Source organism: Garra rufa, chromosome 5, assembly GCF_049309525.1.
Source record: "Garra rufa chromosome 5, GarRuf1.0, whole genome shotgun sequence".
Taxonomy (NCBI): domain Eukaryota; kingdom Metazoa; phylum Chordata; class Actinopteri; order Cypriniformes; family Cyprinidae; genus Garra; species Garra rufa.
The window spans coordinates 55,684,738-55,705,412 of record NC_133365.1 but is presented as its reverse complement, the minus strand read 5'-3'; the positions used below and the strand labels follow the sequence as shown (position 1 = coordinate 55,705,412).

General features: G+C 32.2%; 1 protein-coding gene across 1 annotated transcript in view; it reads left to right on the top strand.

The window, feature by feature from the left end:
• Positions 1-20,675, top strand: part of LOC141335453 (dynamin-1-like) — an 88,590-nt gene that overhangs the window by 39,991 nt on the left and 27,924 nt on the right. Inside the window, exons 10-15 of the mRNA XM_073840925.1 lie at positions 1,322-1,460; positions 9,387-9,473; positions 9,550-9,620; positions 10,840-10,891; positions 15,350-15,361; positions 17,852-17,965. Coding sequence (XP_073697026.1) covers positions 1,322-1,460; positions 9,387-9,473; positions 9,550-9,620; positions 10,840-10,891; positions 15,350-15,361; positions 17,852-17,965 — 475 coding nt within the window. The remainder of the gene's footprint in view (positions 1-1,321; positions 1,461-9,386; positions 9,474-9,549; positions 9,621-10,839; positions 10,892-15,349; positions 15,362-17,851; positions 17,966-20,675) is intronic.

The window sequence follows — 20,675 nt, the reverse complement described above, 5'->3', positions numbered from 1 at the left end:
ACTGAATCAAATGTTTTCATTCCAGTTGTTTTGCTATTTCAGAAATGTGACCCTGGAACACAAAGCCAGTTATATTAAACCAGTCCATTTTCAATGAAATTGAATTGATTTGTCATCTGAACACTGAATAAATAAGCTTTCAGTTGATGTTTGTTTTTTTAGGAAAGGACAATATTTGGCTGAGATGCAACTATTTGAGAATCTGGAATCTGAGGATGCAACAAAAAAATCTAAATATTGAGAAAATCACCTTTAAAGTTGTCCAAATGAAGTTCTTAGCAATGCATATTACTAATCACAAATTAACTTTTGATATACTTACGGTAGAAAATTTAGAAAATATTTTAATGGAACATGATCTTTACTTAATATCCTAATGATTTTTGGCATAAAATTGATAATTTTAAATTTTTACTAGATAGAAAAGACTTTTATTTATCAAAACAAAATGTTAATTCAGTGTCTATTTCTTTATAATTTATTGCTATAAATTATTGATTCCTTGTAATTTAAATTATTTTGTATATTATTTGATTTAATAATAATATACTTTTTAAATTAAATGCATTTTGTTTTGATGCAAACAAAATAACTTTACAATAAGGTCACATTAGTAAACATTTGTTTACTTTAAACATTATGTGTTGTAATTAACAAACTCAGATTAATAACCTAGATTATGCAACTATTTGAAAATCTGGAATCTGAGGATGCAACAAAAAATCTAAATATTGAGAAAATCCCCTTTAAAGTTGTCCAAATGAAGTTCTTAGCAATGCATATTACTAATCACAAATTAACTTTTGATATATTTGCAGTAGGAAATTTACTAAATATCTTCATGGAACATGATTTTTGGCATAAAATCAATAATTTTGACCCATGCAATGTATTTTTGGCTATTGCTACAAATATACCTGTGCTACTTAAGACTTTCGTGGTCCAGGGTCACATATAATTAAATTGCACTTAATTTGATCACTGATCTAAACTATAATACGATACACGTTAAGAGCCTTTCTATCTTTTTTCCGCCTAATTTCTCCTTTCTGCTGGCGCTGTTCTCGTTTTAGCTTTAAGTTCCGTTGATATGTTGAGCTTCAGCAATAATTAAATATATAAACTTAATTTGATATTTAATTGTGTCAAACTAAACTAAAGTTGAGTGCAGCTTCAGCAGGACATTTGGAGCCATTATTTGAGTTTGGTATGGGATTTGTTTTGGATTAACACTCTTCTTTCCGCCCAATTTCTCCTTTTCTTTCTCTCCTCCTCCTGTGGTTGTTTTCTCGGGCCTGTCCGTTCTCTCTCTGGCGGGCAGAACCGGGCTCTTCACGCCGGACATGGCCTTTGAGACCATTGTGAAACGGCAGATTGAGAAGATTAAAGAGCCGTGCCAGAAATGTGTGGACATGGTCATTTCTGAGCTAGTCAATACCGTTAGGCAGTGTACCAAGAAGGTAAAGGCCTGCAGGAGGCTTCGAGCCGAACTAAGACCCCCGCCAGACTCTCGCAGGGGTTTGTGGGTGTTGAGCGTTGAGCGTTGTGTGTGTTCGTGTGCCTGCGGCTTTGGACAGAGGGATTCTGGGTGGAATGGCAGCATTAGCTTCTTGTACAGAGGGCCACAGATGTTGAGGTTTCACCACTGGATGAACGTAGTTTTTTGTTTGATTTCCTGGCTGATTTGAGCTGGTAAATAATCGGTGAAATTTACAGTTAAAAAAAACGCAGCTATGGTTGCCAGAATTTTCCCGTAAAATAAAGATTTATTCATAAATTTACAGTACAAAACATTAAAACATATTTTAGGCTTAATATTAAGAAATGTGCATTGTGCACAAGTTAGTACTCCAAATAAAGTAAAAAAAAAAAAAAAAAGGACAGCTGTTGCCAGAATTTTTTGCATTAATATAAAGATTCATTTATTAATAAATGAATAATTTTTATCTTTATAACTGACAGCCACCTTAAAGCATGTGGTAAGAGAAAGCCACGTAAAGTAAATGTATAGAAAATGTTTAAAAAAAGTAATGTAGTAAAGTTTACTGCTAAATGACTAAAATGTCAAATGTAAATGTAAAATGTACTGTAGCACAGGTATTAATTAGATTATAAACACAAAGAAAGAAACGTGATTTTACTTAAAGCATTTTTCATTCAGATGTTTTTACACATTTTACAGATTTGTATTTTTATAAATTTTACAAAAATAAAAAGTAAAGAAACAAGTAATTCAACACTTTGAATTAAATGTAAAATTCTGTAGATAGTTTTTTGTAAAACATACTCCAAAAATCTGTTTCATTTTTTTTAAATATAGATATTTATCCTGTTTAGCTTTTTACAATTTTCTGCCCTTTTGTTTTTTCACATTTCTTCTATTTATGTTTAGCTTTCATTTATTTTAATTTTTATTTCAATTTTAATAATTCTGTTATGTACTTTAATATTCTTGAAAACTGTTTTTACAAAAACTATTGCTGTTTTTAATATTCTGTATTTGTAATATGTGTTTATTTACAAATGTCAGTAAATTAGTTTCAGTTTTAGTAATTTTTATGTGCTTTAATATTCAGTTTTTATTTTTACAATGCATGACACTAAAACAATGAAATAAACCTTATTTTAACAACACATAAAATCATAAAATCTGAATGTACACAGTAAAAAAAAAAAAATTTCAAAGTTGTAAAAAAACAAAATTTACTGAAGTATGTTAATCAAGAAATCATCATTTTAGTAAGATTTTTTTACTTCTAAGTTATTTTTTTTATTCAATGTGTTATTTGACTTTTTGCAATTTCCATTTATATATATATAGTTTGAATGTTTTTAATGTGTGTATGAAAACAGAATGAAAACACATTTTTTATACCTTTTACAAAAATACATAGAAACAGCAAGTAACACATTGAATACAATTTTTGAAGTAGATAGTATTTTCTTGTAAAACACTTTTATTTAAGAAAGATATAAATATTTCTACTGTTTAGTTTTCATTTACTTTTATTTCAGTTTCATTTTTAATTTTTAAAAAAAAATTATAAATTCATTGTGCTTTTTTCACATTTCTTCTATTTATTTCAGAATATTCTTAAATCTGTATATATACAATATATACATATTTTTATATACAATGTCTGACACTAAAATATTTTGCAATAAACCGTAATTTAACAATATTGAGTTATTATTATTTTTTTTTTCTCACTGATTTCTTGTTTTTCAGTATACATAACTAATAAGCTGCACGTGCAACTTTTAGATTGTTTTGTTGTAAATTAAAAACAATGCATCCATTTGACCTTTAATACAGAATCTACATCCATTGGACACTGGAAAATCCAGAGTTGTGAGCTCTTTCCAAAATGACTTAAATGCACCATCAATGTTAACCAATTAACACGGTTTTCCCTTAGAATAATAGCGTTCACTTTTGCAGCACAACTTCTCCGAGCAAAGCAATGCACATCAGCATCCAAAACGTAACCGTAATGCTTTTCTTGTGACGAAGAAGGTGTTCATCCAGCAGACCTCAGCGTCTGCTCCTCCGTTTTTGATAGACAGAAGTTTTGAGAAAGGCTGAGATGCGACTAACGGCAGTCTGTGCTCCTGTGAGTGTGATTCGACGAACAAACGCATTATTCAGAACAATTAGAGACTGCCTTTGGTTCACCATCTGCGTTCTGGAAGCTTCTGTCTCAGGGCTGGTGGACGGGCGATGGCTGTCGAATGGCTTGAGGAGAAACCAAATGTCTCACTTGCCTTCTCTTTCCTCTGTGCTGTCTGTCTGTCTGTCTGTCTGTCATACTTCCACCTGTGCGGACCCTCTCTCTTCTTCCTCTTCTCTTCCTCATTGACTTCCTCTACAGGACGGGCCTGTTCACCCCCGACCTGGCCTTTGAGGCCATAGTGAAAAAGCAGATCCAAAAGCTAAACGGGCCGTGCCTGAAATGTATAGATATGGTTGTGAGCGAACTCACCTCCACCATTCGCAAATGTAGTGAGAAGGTAAAGCGGAACGAAGCTCCGTTCGTCCACGTCTATCTTTGATGTACGGATAGACCGATGGCTGGACTTTACGTTATCTGTGCTCATCTTTTATTCTGCAGTATGTGCTAATAATAGATATTTATAGATAGATTAAAGTAGTCATCTACAGAAAATGATCATTTGGTTATCATTTACTCACCTTTAGTGTTGTTCCAGACCTTTTTAGTCAAACACTAAAGGAGTAAATGGTGGCAGAATTGTCATTTTTGTGTGAAATGTTGCTGCTGTGGTTATGATTTGAGCTTCATTACTATAATTTACATTCTGGTCTCTTCATTCTGCTTGTGTAGTGCATTCTGGGATTGTGTTGGTACTGTGAAGTTTAGATGTTTATTTGATGTAATACAGTGTTTAATCAGCTTTTAAAGAGTAGTAATTATTGTGCATTTATGTTTTAGATGATTAGTTTATGTGTTTTAGTAGTATTTATATAAATTACTATAGTATTTTTTTATATTTTGAAATAACATTTATTTTTATAATTTAACTTTTCATTTCAGTTGAAGTTTTAGTCATTTTATTGTGCTTTTGTAATTGTTAAATTTTTTTTTTATTTAGCTTTAATTTATTTCAATTTCAGTGATTGTATGTGCTTTTTAAAAATATTCTTCTTGGATTTATTTTTATTTTAGTTCTAGTAAATATTATGTTTATATTATTTTTCGTCTATATTTCCTCTACATAACTTTAATTTATTTTATTGCAATTTTACTTATTTTATGTGCTTTTGTATTTTAAAAAAATTCAGATTTAAGTTTTAGTACTTTTGTTATGTACTTTGCTAACATTTATATTGTTATACTAAGTTTAATGTGTGTGTGTATATATATATATATATATATATATATATATATATATATATATATATATATATATATATATATATATATATATAATTGTTTTTTTATTTTATTTTAGCTTTATTAATTTTAGAACTCTACCTTATTGAAACTTTTTGTTTTAATTACTTTTCAAGGTTTATCATTTTCTAAGTGTTTTTAACTAATATTCTTTCTTTCAGCTTTATTTAAATTAACACAATTTTTTATATTTCATTTCAGTTGAAGTTTTAGTAACTTTGTTATGTGCTTTTGTAATTTTTAAATATTTCTTCTAGTTAGCTTTAATTAATTTTATTCAATTTTTTATATTTTTAATATTTCTTTCACTTTTAAATATTTGTTTTTAAATATTCTTCTTATGTAAATTTCAGTTTTAGTAATTCTGTTATGTACTTTTGTAAAAATTTTATTCTTATATTAAGCTGTAATATAATATATCTAAAATGTTATATAATATAAAATTGTAAAAAATATTTTTTATATAAGTTTTAATTTTGTTGTGTGCTTTTGTCATTTTTAAATATTTCTTCTATTTAGCTTTATTTTATTTCAATTTCAGCAATTTGATGTGCTTTTGAATTTTTTTATATTCTTCATAGATTTATTTTTATTTAGTAATTTTATTATGTACTTTTGCAATGTTTTTATAATTTATTTTATTAAGCTTTAACATTTTTATTATTATTATTATTTCAGCTTTAGTAATTTTAGAACTTCATGTAATCATTTTCAAAGGTTTTTTTTAATCTAAACATTTTTATTTCAGCTTTATTTTAATTACCAAAATGCTTTTTTAAATTTTTAAAACATTTTTTAATATTTCTTGAATAGAATTTCAAAGGTTTTAATGAGCTTTTATACACACTTATAGACAGTTTCTGTATTCTCAGAGTGCATCACAAAACTGTCATATTTGACGTGATTTTTGTTGTACTTGTTGATTTTTACTGTTGAAGATCAGATATCATTATACTGAATCTACAGTACACCTAAGGAATCTACAGTATCGTCTGTTTAGGGATCTAAGTGTAGACTAGATTTTCTCTGTGCACAAACTAGGCTTCATCCATCAGTCCAGCAACTATCGGTCTATCCTTACCACTCAGTTTTCATCCTAGTTCATTTTTGTCTGTCAATTTAATTTACTAAGTACCTGTGTTCTTTTTTTTACAGAAGCGTAGAGATCCAAATTCCCGTTTTAATTTCTTTTAATAACGCATGCCTCCTGGTTTGGCCCTATTTTTGCGTCCTCTCAGTTATTGTGTGTCTCTCTGTCGGATGTGTGTGTGTTTAATAACGTCATTGTGGCTCGTGTCTCTTCTGTTTGACATTCATGGAATAATTGATGCTTCAGGCTGGAAGATCTTCTTACACCAGCAGACTAACCATCATACCAGAACATCCCTGTTTCTCTTTGTCTCTCATTCCTTCCTTCTCTCCTCTTTTATCATTTCATCATTCAGCCATCTGATTGTGCCTTTTGTGGATTTGGACTGAACGTTCGGTGTATAAGAACACAGAAACAGCTCAGAAAATGGCATTATTCACTCGCATTCGGCTTCTAAATTCTTTTTTGTTTTTTCACTTCACACACAGGAGATAGTCTGAAGAATCTTCAAGCTCCAAAATAGACTCCAAACCCCTTTAAAAGCATCATATGTAAAGAAAACAGTTGAAATGAAGTACACAAGTCATGTAGCTTCATATCAGGAAAAGACCTAAAATGAATCATTATTGGTTTAAAATGTAAGCATATTCAAATGCATTATGACACAAACTTAATTCACAAATTAATCAGTCAGTTTTAATGTCGTTTTTGGAGCTTGATATGTATGTGAACTGTAAATGAGATGCATGAAGATTTTTCAGAATTTCTCCTCAAAAATTGGCATTATACATGTTTGGGGCGACACAAGGGTGGGTACATGTCCTTTAAGTTTAGTGTGTGGACTGTCAGCAATGTCATTGGATTTCATTTGGTTTTATTATATGATATAAAACGGATGCAACATGCTGAAGGTCGGAGGACATCAGTGTGAATCCACACAAGCACTCTCAGTAACCTTCATCCGCCTGAACGCCTGTAGCTCCTCTAGAAACCCTCATTTCTGCTGATCCCAGATCATGTGATGTTCACTGCTGGACGCCATCATTGCATCCCTGTGTCTGAGGCACAGCATCCCCAAATACTCTGCTGGTGTATTGGTGTGTTTTTGCGTGTGTGAAAGTGAGTGTGAGTGTGTGTGTGTGTGTGTGTGTGTGCACTAAACTGTAAGTTCCAATGCATCAGCATCAAACATTACTGTATTCCACATCAAATCACAGTTGACTCATTCCTGGTCTAAATGATTCATTAGAATGATTCATTTGGACAACACCTAGATTTGGCTGAATTGTGGGACTTTGCAAAGCTGAGAAGGTCAATAGCGATGCATTGGAATTCAGATTCATGTGACATACTGTATGTCAATGCATACAAACATCTTTATGTTATGTATTATATAATGCAAGAATATGTTAGTGTGTTCATGGTGATGCTTTAAGAAATCTGATATCACAGAGTTTGCAACAGGTTTTCTCTCAAATCTTACTCATTCCGTATCAAATCAACCTTTTCAAAAACTTAAAATATTTTTTTCTGAGTAAACCTAGAGATGCATAGTGATGAAAGCCAAAATATTATGCCATGGATGAATATTTACTGAGGAATCCATAATATTTTGTAGAGGCGGGTCAAAATGGAAATTTTCGTTTGAGATTTAGAGCCAAATATGGGGGGGTAAAAATGACTTTAGAAAGATGGCAGCATCATAATGTTATGTTTACACAGAAATTGGTAGCTCTATTAGTAAAATCTGTTGACTTTAGCAATTCTTGTTGCATAATGTCCCAATGGTGACCATTTGAAAATGGGGGAAAAGCACTTTTGTATGCTTTTCTCCAAAGTTTGCGGGCCTGTAACTCAAGAAGTATTAAAGATATCGTAATGCCCTTTTAGATATTGGGTCTTAACATACTTTCCATTTGGCATCTTTATTTTTAAGGCCCTATGAGATTCGGTTCCGGAGATATTGGAATTTCAATATGGCTCCAGGAGCAAATCATTAAAATGTACACATTTTCAGTGGGTCAGTTTGAAAAAGGATGATACTTCTTTTCTTTTAAAGAGGAATGTCTGAAGAACAAATATTGTTAAAACTACTTATATATCTTGTTTCTTTCTGTCAAGACTGCATTGAACATACCTGTCTGGATGCCATAAATATTCTTTTTCCAAAGTTCATGGGCTTATACCTCAAGAAGTATTAAAGATATCGTAATATGATTTTAGATTCTAGTTCTTTATAAACTTTTCTTTTGGCATCGTCATTTTCAAGGCCCTCCATCATTCAGTCTCAGAGATATGGGAATCTCAATGAGGCTCCATGTTCAGATTGTTGAATGTTATCAATTTTCAGTGGTTGAAAACCAAATGTTGAAAACTTTGTGTACAAACTGATACTTATTTTATTTTAAGAACAACGTCTGAAGAAGAAATAATTAGAATCGTATCTTTTATCTCTCCATCAAAATAATTGCATAGAACATACCTGTTTGAGTCTCATAAATATTAATTTTCCAAAATTTGTGTGCCTGTAACTCAAAAAGTTCTAAAGTTATCTTAATATGATTTTAGATTAATAATAAACTTTTCTTTATAATGTAATAATACACCGTTTATTGTTTATTTGTAATAATAAACTGGTTAATAATCTCTAGTTTCAACATTATTTGTTCTTTAGACATTCCTCTTTAAATGAAAATTAGTATCATATTTTTTCAAACTGACCGACTGAAAATGTGTACAATTTAATGATGTACTCCTGGAGTCATATTTAAATTCCAATATCTCTGGAACCGAAACTCATAGGGCATTAAAACTGAAGATGCCAAAAGGAACATTTGTTAAGAGCCAATATCTATAAGGGCATTAAGACATCTTTAATACTTCTTGAGTTACAGGCATGCAAACTTTGAAGAAAAAACTTGAAAAGTGCCATTTCCCCATTTTTGAATGGTCACCATTGGCAGATAATGCAACAAAGATTGCTAAAGTCGACAGATTTGACTATAGAGCTACTGATCTCTATGTAAACATAACATTATGATGCTGGCATCTTTCTAAAGTCATTTTTAACCCCCTGTAACTTGACCCTAAATCTCAGGTTAAAATTGCCATTTTGACCTCCCTCTAGAAAATAGTGGATTACTCCGTAAATATTCATCCGTGACCTTTGATATTTTGACTTTTATCACTATACATGTCTACCTTTCTTCAGCAAAATCAAAAATTTGAGCTGGGGACCTCAGATTGAGTTGACACAGAATGACCCATTATTTATTATGTCTAGTAACGTCCTGTTGCAAACTCTCTCATGTGTGTCGGTGTTAAGGGTGAGCGTGTGAGTTGTATATGATATAGTATCACAAACGCATGTGATTGTGTCACAGCTGGCCCAGTATCCCATGCTGAGAGAGGAGATGGAGCGGATCGTCACGCAGCACATCCGCGATCGCGAGAGCCGCACTAAAGAGCAGGTTAGTCGCGTCACATCTAATATAAACTTGCTTTAAACTGCTCTTTATTTGATTGTTTCCTCTTTGTGGTCATCAGGTGCTGCTGTTGATTGACATCGAGTTGGCCTATATGAACACTAACCATGAAGATTTCATCGGATTTGCCAAGTGAGTTACGTTTCCTTGTCCTGTAACATTAAAATTTAACAAATAATAATAATTATTACTACTGACATTAAATGATATTAATTATAAATAATATAAAATATAAATATAATTATAAATGTATAATAATATAAAATTATAATTATTATTTTTATATTATTAATAGTATTATTACTAAAACTGTTAATGTTAATGATAAGTGATAATTATAATAATACAATAATAGCTAAAAATTAAATGTTAATATTAATTATAAATAATAATAGTAAAATAATAATATAAAATATGTTTAAAATAATAATAATTCTTACTAATATTACTAACAACAACAACAATAATAATAATAATAATAATAATAATAATAATGTGTAATAATATAATTGTTACATGTCTGCCTCTGTTTTCACCCACGGACTTTATGTTATTGGTTTCTCCCTAGGTTTGGTTTCTTCCTGCTCGTTAATTCAATCTGGTACACCTGTCTTTGTAATTACCCTCACAGTATTTAAGTCTTGAGTTCTTCCCTGTTTCTTTGTCTGCTATTATTTACGTTACGTGTGTGTGGAATTACCTTGCTCCTGTTCATCGTGTGTTTGATTATCGTGGATTATATTAAAAGACTGTTCTTGGAATATCTAGCCTTGCGCTCGTCCATTCAACCTCCAACGCACGTTACAATAATATATTAATTATATTTAATATTATTGTTATTAGTAGCAGTATTATCACTAACATGAAATGGTTAATATTAATTAAAGATAATAATAATAAATAAATAATATAAAAAGCATTTATAAAATTATTACTATCATTTATTAAAATACTACTTATAATACTAATTATAATACTACTATTATTACTATCATGAAATGATATTAATATTAATTATAAGTAATAAATACATAATAATATAAAATATATTTTTTAAATATTATTAATAGTATTATTACTAACACGTAACTGCTAATATTAATTATAAATAATTGTAATAATAATAATTATTATTATTATTATTATCATTATTATAAATAATAGAAAAGAAAAATTATTATTACTGAAATTAAATGGTAAATATATAAAAAATATATATTTGTCTTATTTCTAATTAATATTAATGTATACCCAATGACATTTAGACGCTCTTTTGGCCCACTGTATGTTTTGTATAGTATGCGTATTGTTTGTTTTTACACTGATTTATGTTCAACTCTGTCCTGTTTAGTGCTCAACAGAGAAGCAGTCAGATGAACAAGAAGAAAGCGGCTGGTAATCAGGTGAAAGGGGGTTGACCATATTCATTATATGAAGACAATATTAATTTGTCTGTGTTGAATGTTCACGCTCATCTGATGTGTGTTCAGCGTCTGTCTTTCTCTGTTCCTCATCTATGTTTCTTATTCTTTATCTTCATGCCCTTATCAACTGATCCAGGGCCAGGTTTGTTCTCATGCTTCTCTCAGTTCAAGTACAAGCCTTATCTTAGCACTAGCTGATCTTAGATCGTTCCAGGTTCAGTCAAGTTCAGCTCCATCATCAGCATTTGAATATGACTTTCACTCTGCACACGGAGACCAAGAGATGAGTTTACATACTAGTCCAGACGGGTTTGCTGGTTAAACTAGTGTACTGTAGGGTCACCAGCATCACAAAATCAGCATCTATGTTGATGATTTCAGCAGAATAAAGACTAAAATAAATACTTTTTTTCAAGTATCATCACTTGACTTGTGTTCACATAATACTAATGTGATAAAATGTGTCATAAACCAAATAAAATGCCATGATTCGACTGGTGAAGTTGGTTAAACTCATGAATGCTGATGATGGAGGCTGTGCTAAACCCAGAACCTCATGTTAAAGCCAGAGCTGCTGTATGATTGGTTCTCAGTTCTGCTTCACTCAAATCAGTTGTTAAGGGCAGCATGATGTGTGTTTATGTGTGTAATGTCCTGTTCTGTTCACATGACCGTAACATAAGGCATATGCAGATCTTATGGAGATAAATACAGTGGGGCAAAAAAGTGTTTAGTCAGCCACCAATTGTGCAAGTTCTCCCACTTAAAAAGAGGAGAGAGGCCTGTAATTTTCATCATAGGTATACCTCAACTATGAGAGACAAAATGAGAAATAATACCCAGAAAATCACATTGTCTGATTTTTAAAGAATTTATTTGCAAATTATGGTGGAAAATAATTATTTGGTCACCTACAAACAAGCAAGATTTCTTGCTCTCACACACCTGTAACTTCTTCTGTAAGAGGCTCCTCTGTCCTCCACTGGTTACCTGTATTAATGGCACCTGTTTGAACTTGTTATCAGTATAAAAGACACCTGTCCACAACCTCAAACGGTCACACTCCAAACTCCACTTTGGCCAAGACCAGAGAGCTGTCAAAGGACACCAGAAACAAAATTGTAGACCTGCATCAGGCTGGGAAGACTGAATCTGCAATAGGTAAGCCGCTTGGTGTGAAGAAATCAACTGTGTGAGCAATAATTGGAAAATGGAAGACATACAAGACCTGGATAATCTCTCTGGATCTGGGGCTCCACGCAAGATCTCACCCCGTGGGGTCAAAATGATCACAAGAACGGTGAGAAAAAAATCCCAGAACCACACAGGGGACCTAGTGAATGACCTGCAGAGAGCTGGGACCGAAGTAACAAAGGCTACCATCAGTAACACACTACGCCGCCAGGGACTCAAATCCTGCTTAAGGCAGTACATGTCCAGGCCCGTCTGAAGTTTGCTAGAGAGCATTTGGATGATCCAGAAGAGGATTAGGAAGAATGTCATATGGTCAGGTGAAACCAAAAAAAGTAAAGGTAATAACTCTACTCGTCGTGTTTGGAGGAGAAAGAATGCTGAGTTGCATCCAAAGAACACCATACCTACTGTGAAGCATGGGGGTGGAAACATCATGCTTTGGAGCTGTTTTTCTGCAAAGGGACCAGGACGACTGATCCGTGTAAAGGAAAGAATGAATGTATCGTCAGATTTTGAGTGAAAACCTCCTTCCATCAGCAAGGGCATTGAAGCTGAAACGTGGCTGGGTCTTTCAGCATGACAATGATCCCAAACACACCACCCGGGTAACGAAGAAGTGGCTTCGTAAGAAGCATTTCAAGTTCCTGGAGTGGCCTAGCCAGTCTCCAGATCTCAACCCAATACAAAATCTTTGGAGGGATTTGAAAGTCCGTGTTGACCAGCGACAGCCCCAAAACATAACTGCTCTAGAAGAGATCTGCATGGAGGAATGGGCCAAAATATCAGCAACAGTGCGTGAAAACCTTGCGAAGACTTACAGAAAACGTTTGACCTCTGTCATTGCCAACAAACGGTGTATAACAAAGTATTGAGATTGACCAAATGCTTATTTACTTATAAAAATCAGACAATGCGATTTTTCTGGATTTTTTCTCATTTTGTCTTTCATAGTTGAGGTATATCTATGATGGAAATTACAGGCCTCTCTCATCTTTTTAAGTGGGAGAACTTGCACAATTGGTAGCTGACTAAATACTTTTGTGCCGCACCGTAGATCCTATAGAGGCACTGTATTGATCTGTAGATGATGGAAATGTGTTTTGGATGATTTGGAGACACGAACCCCAGCATATGCTTAGGTTTGGAGGAGATCAATCCAGAATAGCACAAAAACTAAACAGTGGACATATGTTTGATTTTTTTCCAAATTACGTTTTGCTGTTTTACTTTTTCTAGATTCCTCTTTTATTGTTAAATAAGAATGGAATTAATCAGAAAAGCATGTAACTTATACAATTTAACATCAATTTATTAAAGGGTTAACAAAAATGACATGTTTTGGGGCCCTGTGAAATGGGTTTTAGCATGTCCAGTTATTTTAATGCATAAAAACTACTTTTATTTATTCTTACAATAGCCTTGTGAATTTTTTCCCCTCAGAAATTCTGTGTGGTGTATTTAAACTTTTCTGGCTGTCAAATGAAGGCATAAAAAATGTTTAATTTATCTTTTAATTATTGAAAATTAAACTTTTTTTTTTTTTGGCATTTGCTATTAAAATTAAGTATTTTTAAGTAAAAAATATGTTTTAGAAATTTTTCAACAGTAGTATTAGTAGTATGTACTTTCTAAATAATAGTTATTTCTGGCATATATATCTTCAAGTTGAACCAAACTTTTATTTTGACGCTGGTTGTAGCTAAAAGGGATACAGCTGTGGCCAAACAATAAACAACATTAAATAAACAACAAATTTTACTCAAATGAATGGTCAAATGCTAATGAAGTGACCGTCAGAGCAGTTCTGGGGATGTTGTTCATGTATTTCTGTCCTGAATGAATGCAGTGAACTCGTTTATTGGATGTGCTATGAGTTTAACGTGCATTTGGGAATGCAACGACCACCAGTTATGCTTTATTTTCATAGCAGATGATTACAGCATTTCACTAGATTTGTAGTGAGATGCATTTTTGTAAGCCTGATTTCACTGAAGCAGGATTTTCCATCAAAATAAAAGCTTAAAAGTGCAGTTTTAAATGCAGTCCAGATTCAAAAGATCTCTTTCAAGTGTAGAAATTAAGAAATAATTATTGTAATTCCCCTACTGTAGTGTAAAGCAAAAATAATATACCTATGAAATATTTGTTTTCATTTATTTTACATTGCAGTTGTTTTACAATGAATGACTATTACTGTCATTGATATTTTTATTATTATATTCTAATCAGTTTGGCTTCCTAAAACAGCAGTGTGAATGTAATTTAGACTGAGACAGTATTACAAATAAAAAGAGGGTTGAGTCCCCTTTAAAGTTATGGTACAATTTTTCAAGACTTTTTTTCTTTAAAAATGTTTATTTTTTCAAATGTAGAATAAAATCTAATATTTTTACTATTTAAAATAGCTCTTTTATATAGTAACATGCTTTAAAATGTAAATTAAAATATCAGTTTTGAATAGTAATATTGTAAAATATTATTGCAATTAAAAATACATTTTGTGTTGTAATATATTTTAAAATGTAAATTAAAATAATCACTTTTGATCAGTAATATTATGAAATATTTTCAACTAACAAAAGTTGGAGCTCTAAATTTTGAATTTTACACAACCTGTTTATATTAGTTCACAAATGCAACCAAAATATATACCATGAACATTTACTTAAGCTCACTATGACATGGGTTTTATCTGTCAGTCCATTTATTTGCATCCAACAGGAGAGAAAAGAGAGTTTTCTGTTTGTTTTCCTACCAGAGCAAGTTGTCTTACTAAATCCGTCATTTAGCGCAATTTTATCATTGGCAAAGTATGAAATGGCTCAAATATATTACAATATAAGCACTTCAGTCAAATACAATTTATGGAATATATCAAAGTTTAACGTGTGGGGGAAAAATAAATCTGTGGCAACAGTTTAACCAAATTCCTCTGAAAATCTGCAGACTTGGCAATCCTGTTCTCAGTGAACCCAATATTTTAAATGCAGTATTATCAAGAGATCTCAGTGTAACTATTACTGCTGGCACATTCATATTTATTTCTTATAAACGTGTCTGGTGAATCTATTCTGGAGTGATGAATGTGAGCATGGGCTGGTGTTTGTGTCTCAGATCTCTGTTTGGTTTTGTCTCTGGTTTTTCTCTTTTACTGACTCAGTCGTGTTTTAGCTGCCCATTTTCTGATGTGTTCTCTTTTCCTATTATGTTTTTTCTTATTCTTGTTTTACTCCAATGCATCAGGATGAAATCATGGTAAGTTGTTTGCGTGTGTTTCCTAAGGCACACATGCTACACAAGTGTTTATCTCAGTAATTAGACTCATATGAAACATGCGTTTGCATGACACGATGCAGTGATGCTTGTCTACTCTACATCTGTCTGTATTCAGCGGTTGCATAAGATGCTTTCATCACACAATCAAACTCATTTCTGTGTGTCTCCCTGAAGCCCTAGCGTCACTAAAGACGTCAGTCAAGCGTTATGACTGTGTAGTGTGCACTACAGAGGGTTTGCTTTTTATCTTCATGCCACAAGCGTGTTCTCTATTTCAGTCCAAACACTCATTCACTGCAGTATTTTATGTAGCTTTTCTGTCATATTTTCAGTATTTTAGGGTTATTTTCATAAATGTGAACACAAAACCAGTTATGAGAATAAATTGTTTTTGCAAAAATCTAGATACTGAGAAAATCACATTCAAAGTTGTCCAAATGAAGTTCTTAGAAATGCATATTATTACTAATTGAAAATTAGATTTTAATAAATTTAAATTTACATGTTATTTTACATTTTTTAATTAGTGTTTCTATTGAAAAATGACATGATAGAATTGTCGATAATAAGAGTTTTTAGATTACAGTAAAGATCATTTTGGATAAAAATGTTCTTAATAATCCTAAATAATAATGTCACAAATACAAGTCACTGAAACATTTGTTGAAATTGCATGAGAGTAAAAACAACAGAAAACCAACATGAATACAAATAACTTACGTTTAAAACTAGATTTTATGTTTTTATAGTCTTAAGCATCTTATGTGTCATTGTTTTACTTAACAATTCATTGAATCTTATCAAACAAAGACCAGAGAAATAACATACAGATTTTAATTCATATTATATAACAATTTCTATTTTTAGCTTGTGAGGATTTCAATCCATGGGGAAAAATTTTATTTGTTAGCTACAGTAAATGGTTTTTAGTGATGCATTTATTTTTCTGTCCACTTGAGGCAGAAGCGAGTCACAGGAAAACATCCAGAAGTACATTTACATGTGTGTCAGTCCTACACACACCTCACTGTGCATGAATGAATAGTGTATGGTTGTGTGTGCAGTATGAAAAATCTTGAAGAGCAATTGAAAATTTACAATGCAGAAATCAGTTTTACTGTGCCTTCTAATAAAAAAGTGCAGTATTTTCTCTTGTTTTCCAGTGCAAATTTGAAATTTTTGAAATTGAGATTTATATATCATCTGAAAGCTGAATAAATAAGCTTTCCATTGATGCATGGTTTGTTAGGATAGGCCGATATTTGAACATCTGGAATCTGAGGGTGCAAATAACATCTAAATGTAAAAAAAATCACCTTTAAAGTTGTCCAAATTAAGTTCTTAGCAATGCATATTACTTATCACAAATTAAGTTTTGATATATTTATGGTAGGAAATTTGCTAAATATCTTCATGGAACATGATCTTTACTTAATATCCTAATTATTTTTTGCACTAAAGAAAAATCAATCATTTTGACCCATACAATGTATTGTTGGCTATTGCTACAAATATACCTGTGCTATTTAAGACTGGTTTTGTGGTATTTTTTGAGACCTGCAGAACCCCTGGTATAGTATGTTTCTGGTTTAATAAGTTTATCATTGCACAAAGTTTGTTGTTTTTCAGAAGACAGTATATTTAAGGCTTTAAATTCTGACCCTGGACCTTTTATTGTAGGGTCAAATTTTTGAAATTGAGATTTATACATAATCTGAAAGATAAATAAATAAGCTTTCCATTGATATATGGTTTGTTAGGACAATATTTGGCCCAAGATATAACCATTTAAAAATCTGGAATCTGAGGGTGTGAAAAAGTTTGATGATTTTTGGCAGAAAAAATTTAAAGCTTTCAATTTTTAAGGCTTTAAATTGTGCAAGTGAACTGTTAAATTAGACTTTATCAGACCAGCAGAAACCCTGGTATGGTATGTTTATCATTGCACACAGGTTGTTGTTTTTCAGAAGGTAGTATATACGAAGGATTTAAATTGTGACCCTGGACCACAAAACTGGTCTTAAGGGTCCATTTTTGGAAACTGACATTTATAAATCATCTACAATATGATATAACTAGTTGAAAATCTGGAATCTGATGGAGCAAAAAAATCTAAATATTGAGAAAATCACTTTTAAAGTTGTCCAAATGAAGTTCTTAGCAATGCATATTACTAATCAAAAATAAGTTTTGATACATTTACAGTAGGAAATATACAAAATATATTAATGGTACATGATCTTTACTTAATATTCTAATGATTTTCGGCATAAAATCGATAATTTTGACCCGTACAACGTATTTTTAGCTATAGCTACAAATATACCTGTGCTAATTAAGACTGGTTTTGTGGTCTTTGTTTTGGAGCTTGTCAATCATTGTAATCATTGTGCACAGTTTGTGTTTCAGAAGGCAGTATATACTATAATGTACAGTATTTGATGGCTAACTGATGTTTATTTATTTCAGGTGATCAGGAAGGGCTGGTTGACCATCAATAACATTGGCATCATGAAAGGCGGCGCTAAGGAGTACTGGTTTGTCCTGACGGCCGAGTCACTGTCCTGGTACAAGGATGATGAGGTGAGAGATATTTTCTGAGTCAAGTGTTGCTGTGTCAGGTTGGATGCTCAAACAGTGGTTTTGAAACATTTGGAGCAATGTGTGACTCTACACTTTCAGACAGAATATGAGTAACACGTAAAAAATGACACACTGCAGCCTCGATGCTTTCATGAACTCGGTTCTGTCTCGCTTTAGTCTCACGACCGCATCACAACTGATCGTTCACTTCAAAGTTAAAGCAACACCGTCTTGATTTACGTTGGATCGCTGCCTCGAAACGTCCCGCGTGCTTCGCTCAAACAGCGGCGCCATCGCGGCTGCCGCTCACCAATCATTATTCCCTTCAGCTTTAACGGCACACTTTTATGTGGAATTATTTATATCAATTTTCCGCTATAGAAAAAGAAATGATCTCAATTCGGTTATTTTTAAGCCGTCCCGTTTTGGCTGCTTTTGCTGACTTGACTCTCTTTTTCCCCTGGCGTGTTTTTGGCTGGAATATTTTCCAGCGCTGGAAGGTTTTCCTGCTAAATGAAGCTTGTAGGACCTGCCGAGAGCTCTTCTCTGATCGTGCCGCCTACGGCTTTCCACACACGCTCGGTCTCTCAGAAAGGAAACGCAAAGAAAAGGTTACAGGATGATGCTGTTCGTTACACTCAATCGTCAATCCGTGCTTGAAAAGAAGGACTAGTGAACTGCCAGTGTGTTAATGGACAACATGTTAAACTCACATTCACACATACTACATACAGCTGAAGTCAAACGCTTACATACACCTTGCAGAATCTGCAAAATGATAATTATTTTACAAAATGCACGTTTTTTTTATTTAGCACTGACCTGAATAAGATATTTCACATAAAGGATGTTTACATATAGTCTACAAGAGAAAATAAGTTGAATTTATAAAAGTGACCCTGTTCAAAAGTTTACAAACGCTTGGTTCTCAATACTGTGTTGTTCTCTGAATGATCCACAGCTGTGTTTTTTTGTTTAGTGATGGTTGTTCATGAGTCCCTTGTTTGTCCTGAACAGTTAAACTGCCTGCTGTTCTTCAGAAAAATCCATTCTTAGTTTTTTTTTATTCAGCATTTCTGTGTATTTTAATCCTTTCCAACAATGACTGTATGATTTTGAGATCCATCTTTTCACACTGAGGACAACTGAGGGACTCATACGCAACTACTACAGAAGGAAAACCCATGCATTAAGAGCCAGGGGGTGAAAACTTTTAGAATTTTAAGATCATGGTAAATTTAACTTAAATTGTACCTCCTTCTGGAGCATCAGTGAGTGTTTGAACCTTCTGTAATAGTTGCATATGAGTTTAAATAAAATAAACTTATTTCTGCTAGTTTTCAGCTAAAATGTATCATTTTATATAAAAAAAGATTAAAACCTTCTTACAAAATGTTACTTAAAATATACAATAAAAACAGAAAATGTAATAAAAATTGTGAAACAATTTTTTTGTAAAACATACTTTAATAATATTTATTTACAACAAGAATATTTTTTAACAGTGCATTAATGGTTGGGAAGATTTTTTTAATGTATTGAAAGAAATCACTTCTGCTCACCAAGGATGCATTTATTGATCAAAAATATAGTAAAAATGGCTAAATATTATTAAAATTTCAAAGTTTTCAATGTAAGTATATGTTAAACCGTAATTTATTCCTCTGATCAAAGCATCATTACTCCAGTCTTTAGTGTCTGTCACATGATAGCCAGTTTCATTTCTCATTTTCTTGACGCAAAAACAAAATAGATATATTTTTTTCAAACCAGAAAAGAAAACTAAGAAAATTATACGTGGCAAAATTAGTAGAATTTTCTTTATAAAAAAAAAAAAAAACTAAAATTAAAACAGAAAATGTAATAAAAAATTGTGAAACTTAATTGTTTTGTAAAACATACTTTAATAAAATGTATTTACAACTTTAGAACAAGAATATTTTTTTGACAGTGCATTTATGGTTGGGAAGATTTTTTTTTACATATTTTTGAAATCTCTTATGCTAACCAAGGATGCATTTATTTGATCAAAAATACTGTAAAAAATGATGAAATATTATTACAATTTAAAATAGCATTTTATTTTTTGTGAGAATATGTTAAAAATGTAATTTTTTTCCTGTGATCAAAGCTGAATTTTCAGCATCATTACTCTACTCTTCAATGTCACACGATCCTTCAGAAATCATTCTAATATGCTGATTTGCTGCTCGAGAAACATTTCAGATTATTATCAATGTTTAAAACAGTTGTGCTAACCACTAGTTAGTGGTCATGCATTTTATTTTCCAGGATTCACAGATGAATAGAAAGTTCAAAAGAACAGCATTTTTTAAAACCTAATGTCACGTTTGATTAGTTTAATCCATCCTTGATACATAAAAGCGAACGTGTTTATTTATAGTGCATTCTGATTCCATATTGACTATAAAGTGGCGTCTAGGTAGGCGTCTCGTGTAAAGCTGGCACACACATGTGCATACCAGAGGCTGACCTGTCACACACACTCACACACACTCGCCAAGAGAGGGCTGCTCCTCATAAAACCATTGACTTTCAAAGAAATGTGTGTGTGTGGTTAACTGGTTTGGGTCACTCTAACTAGGAGCATGTGGGGCAGAGACAGCGAGGGGGGCGCTGCGGTCCACTTTCATCTGTCTGCGAACACAAAGTCTCCTTCACACACACACACACACACACACACACACAC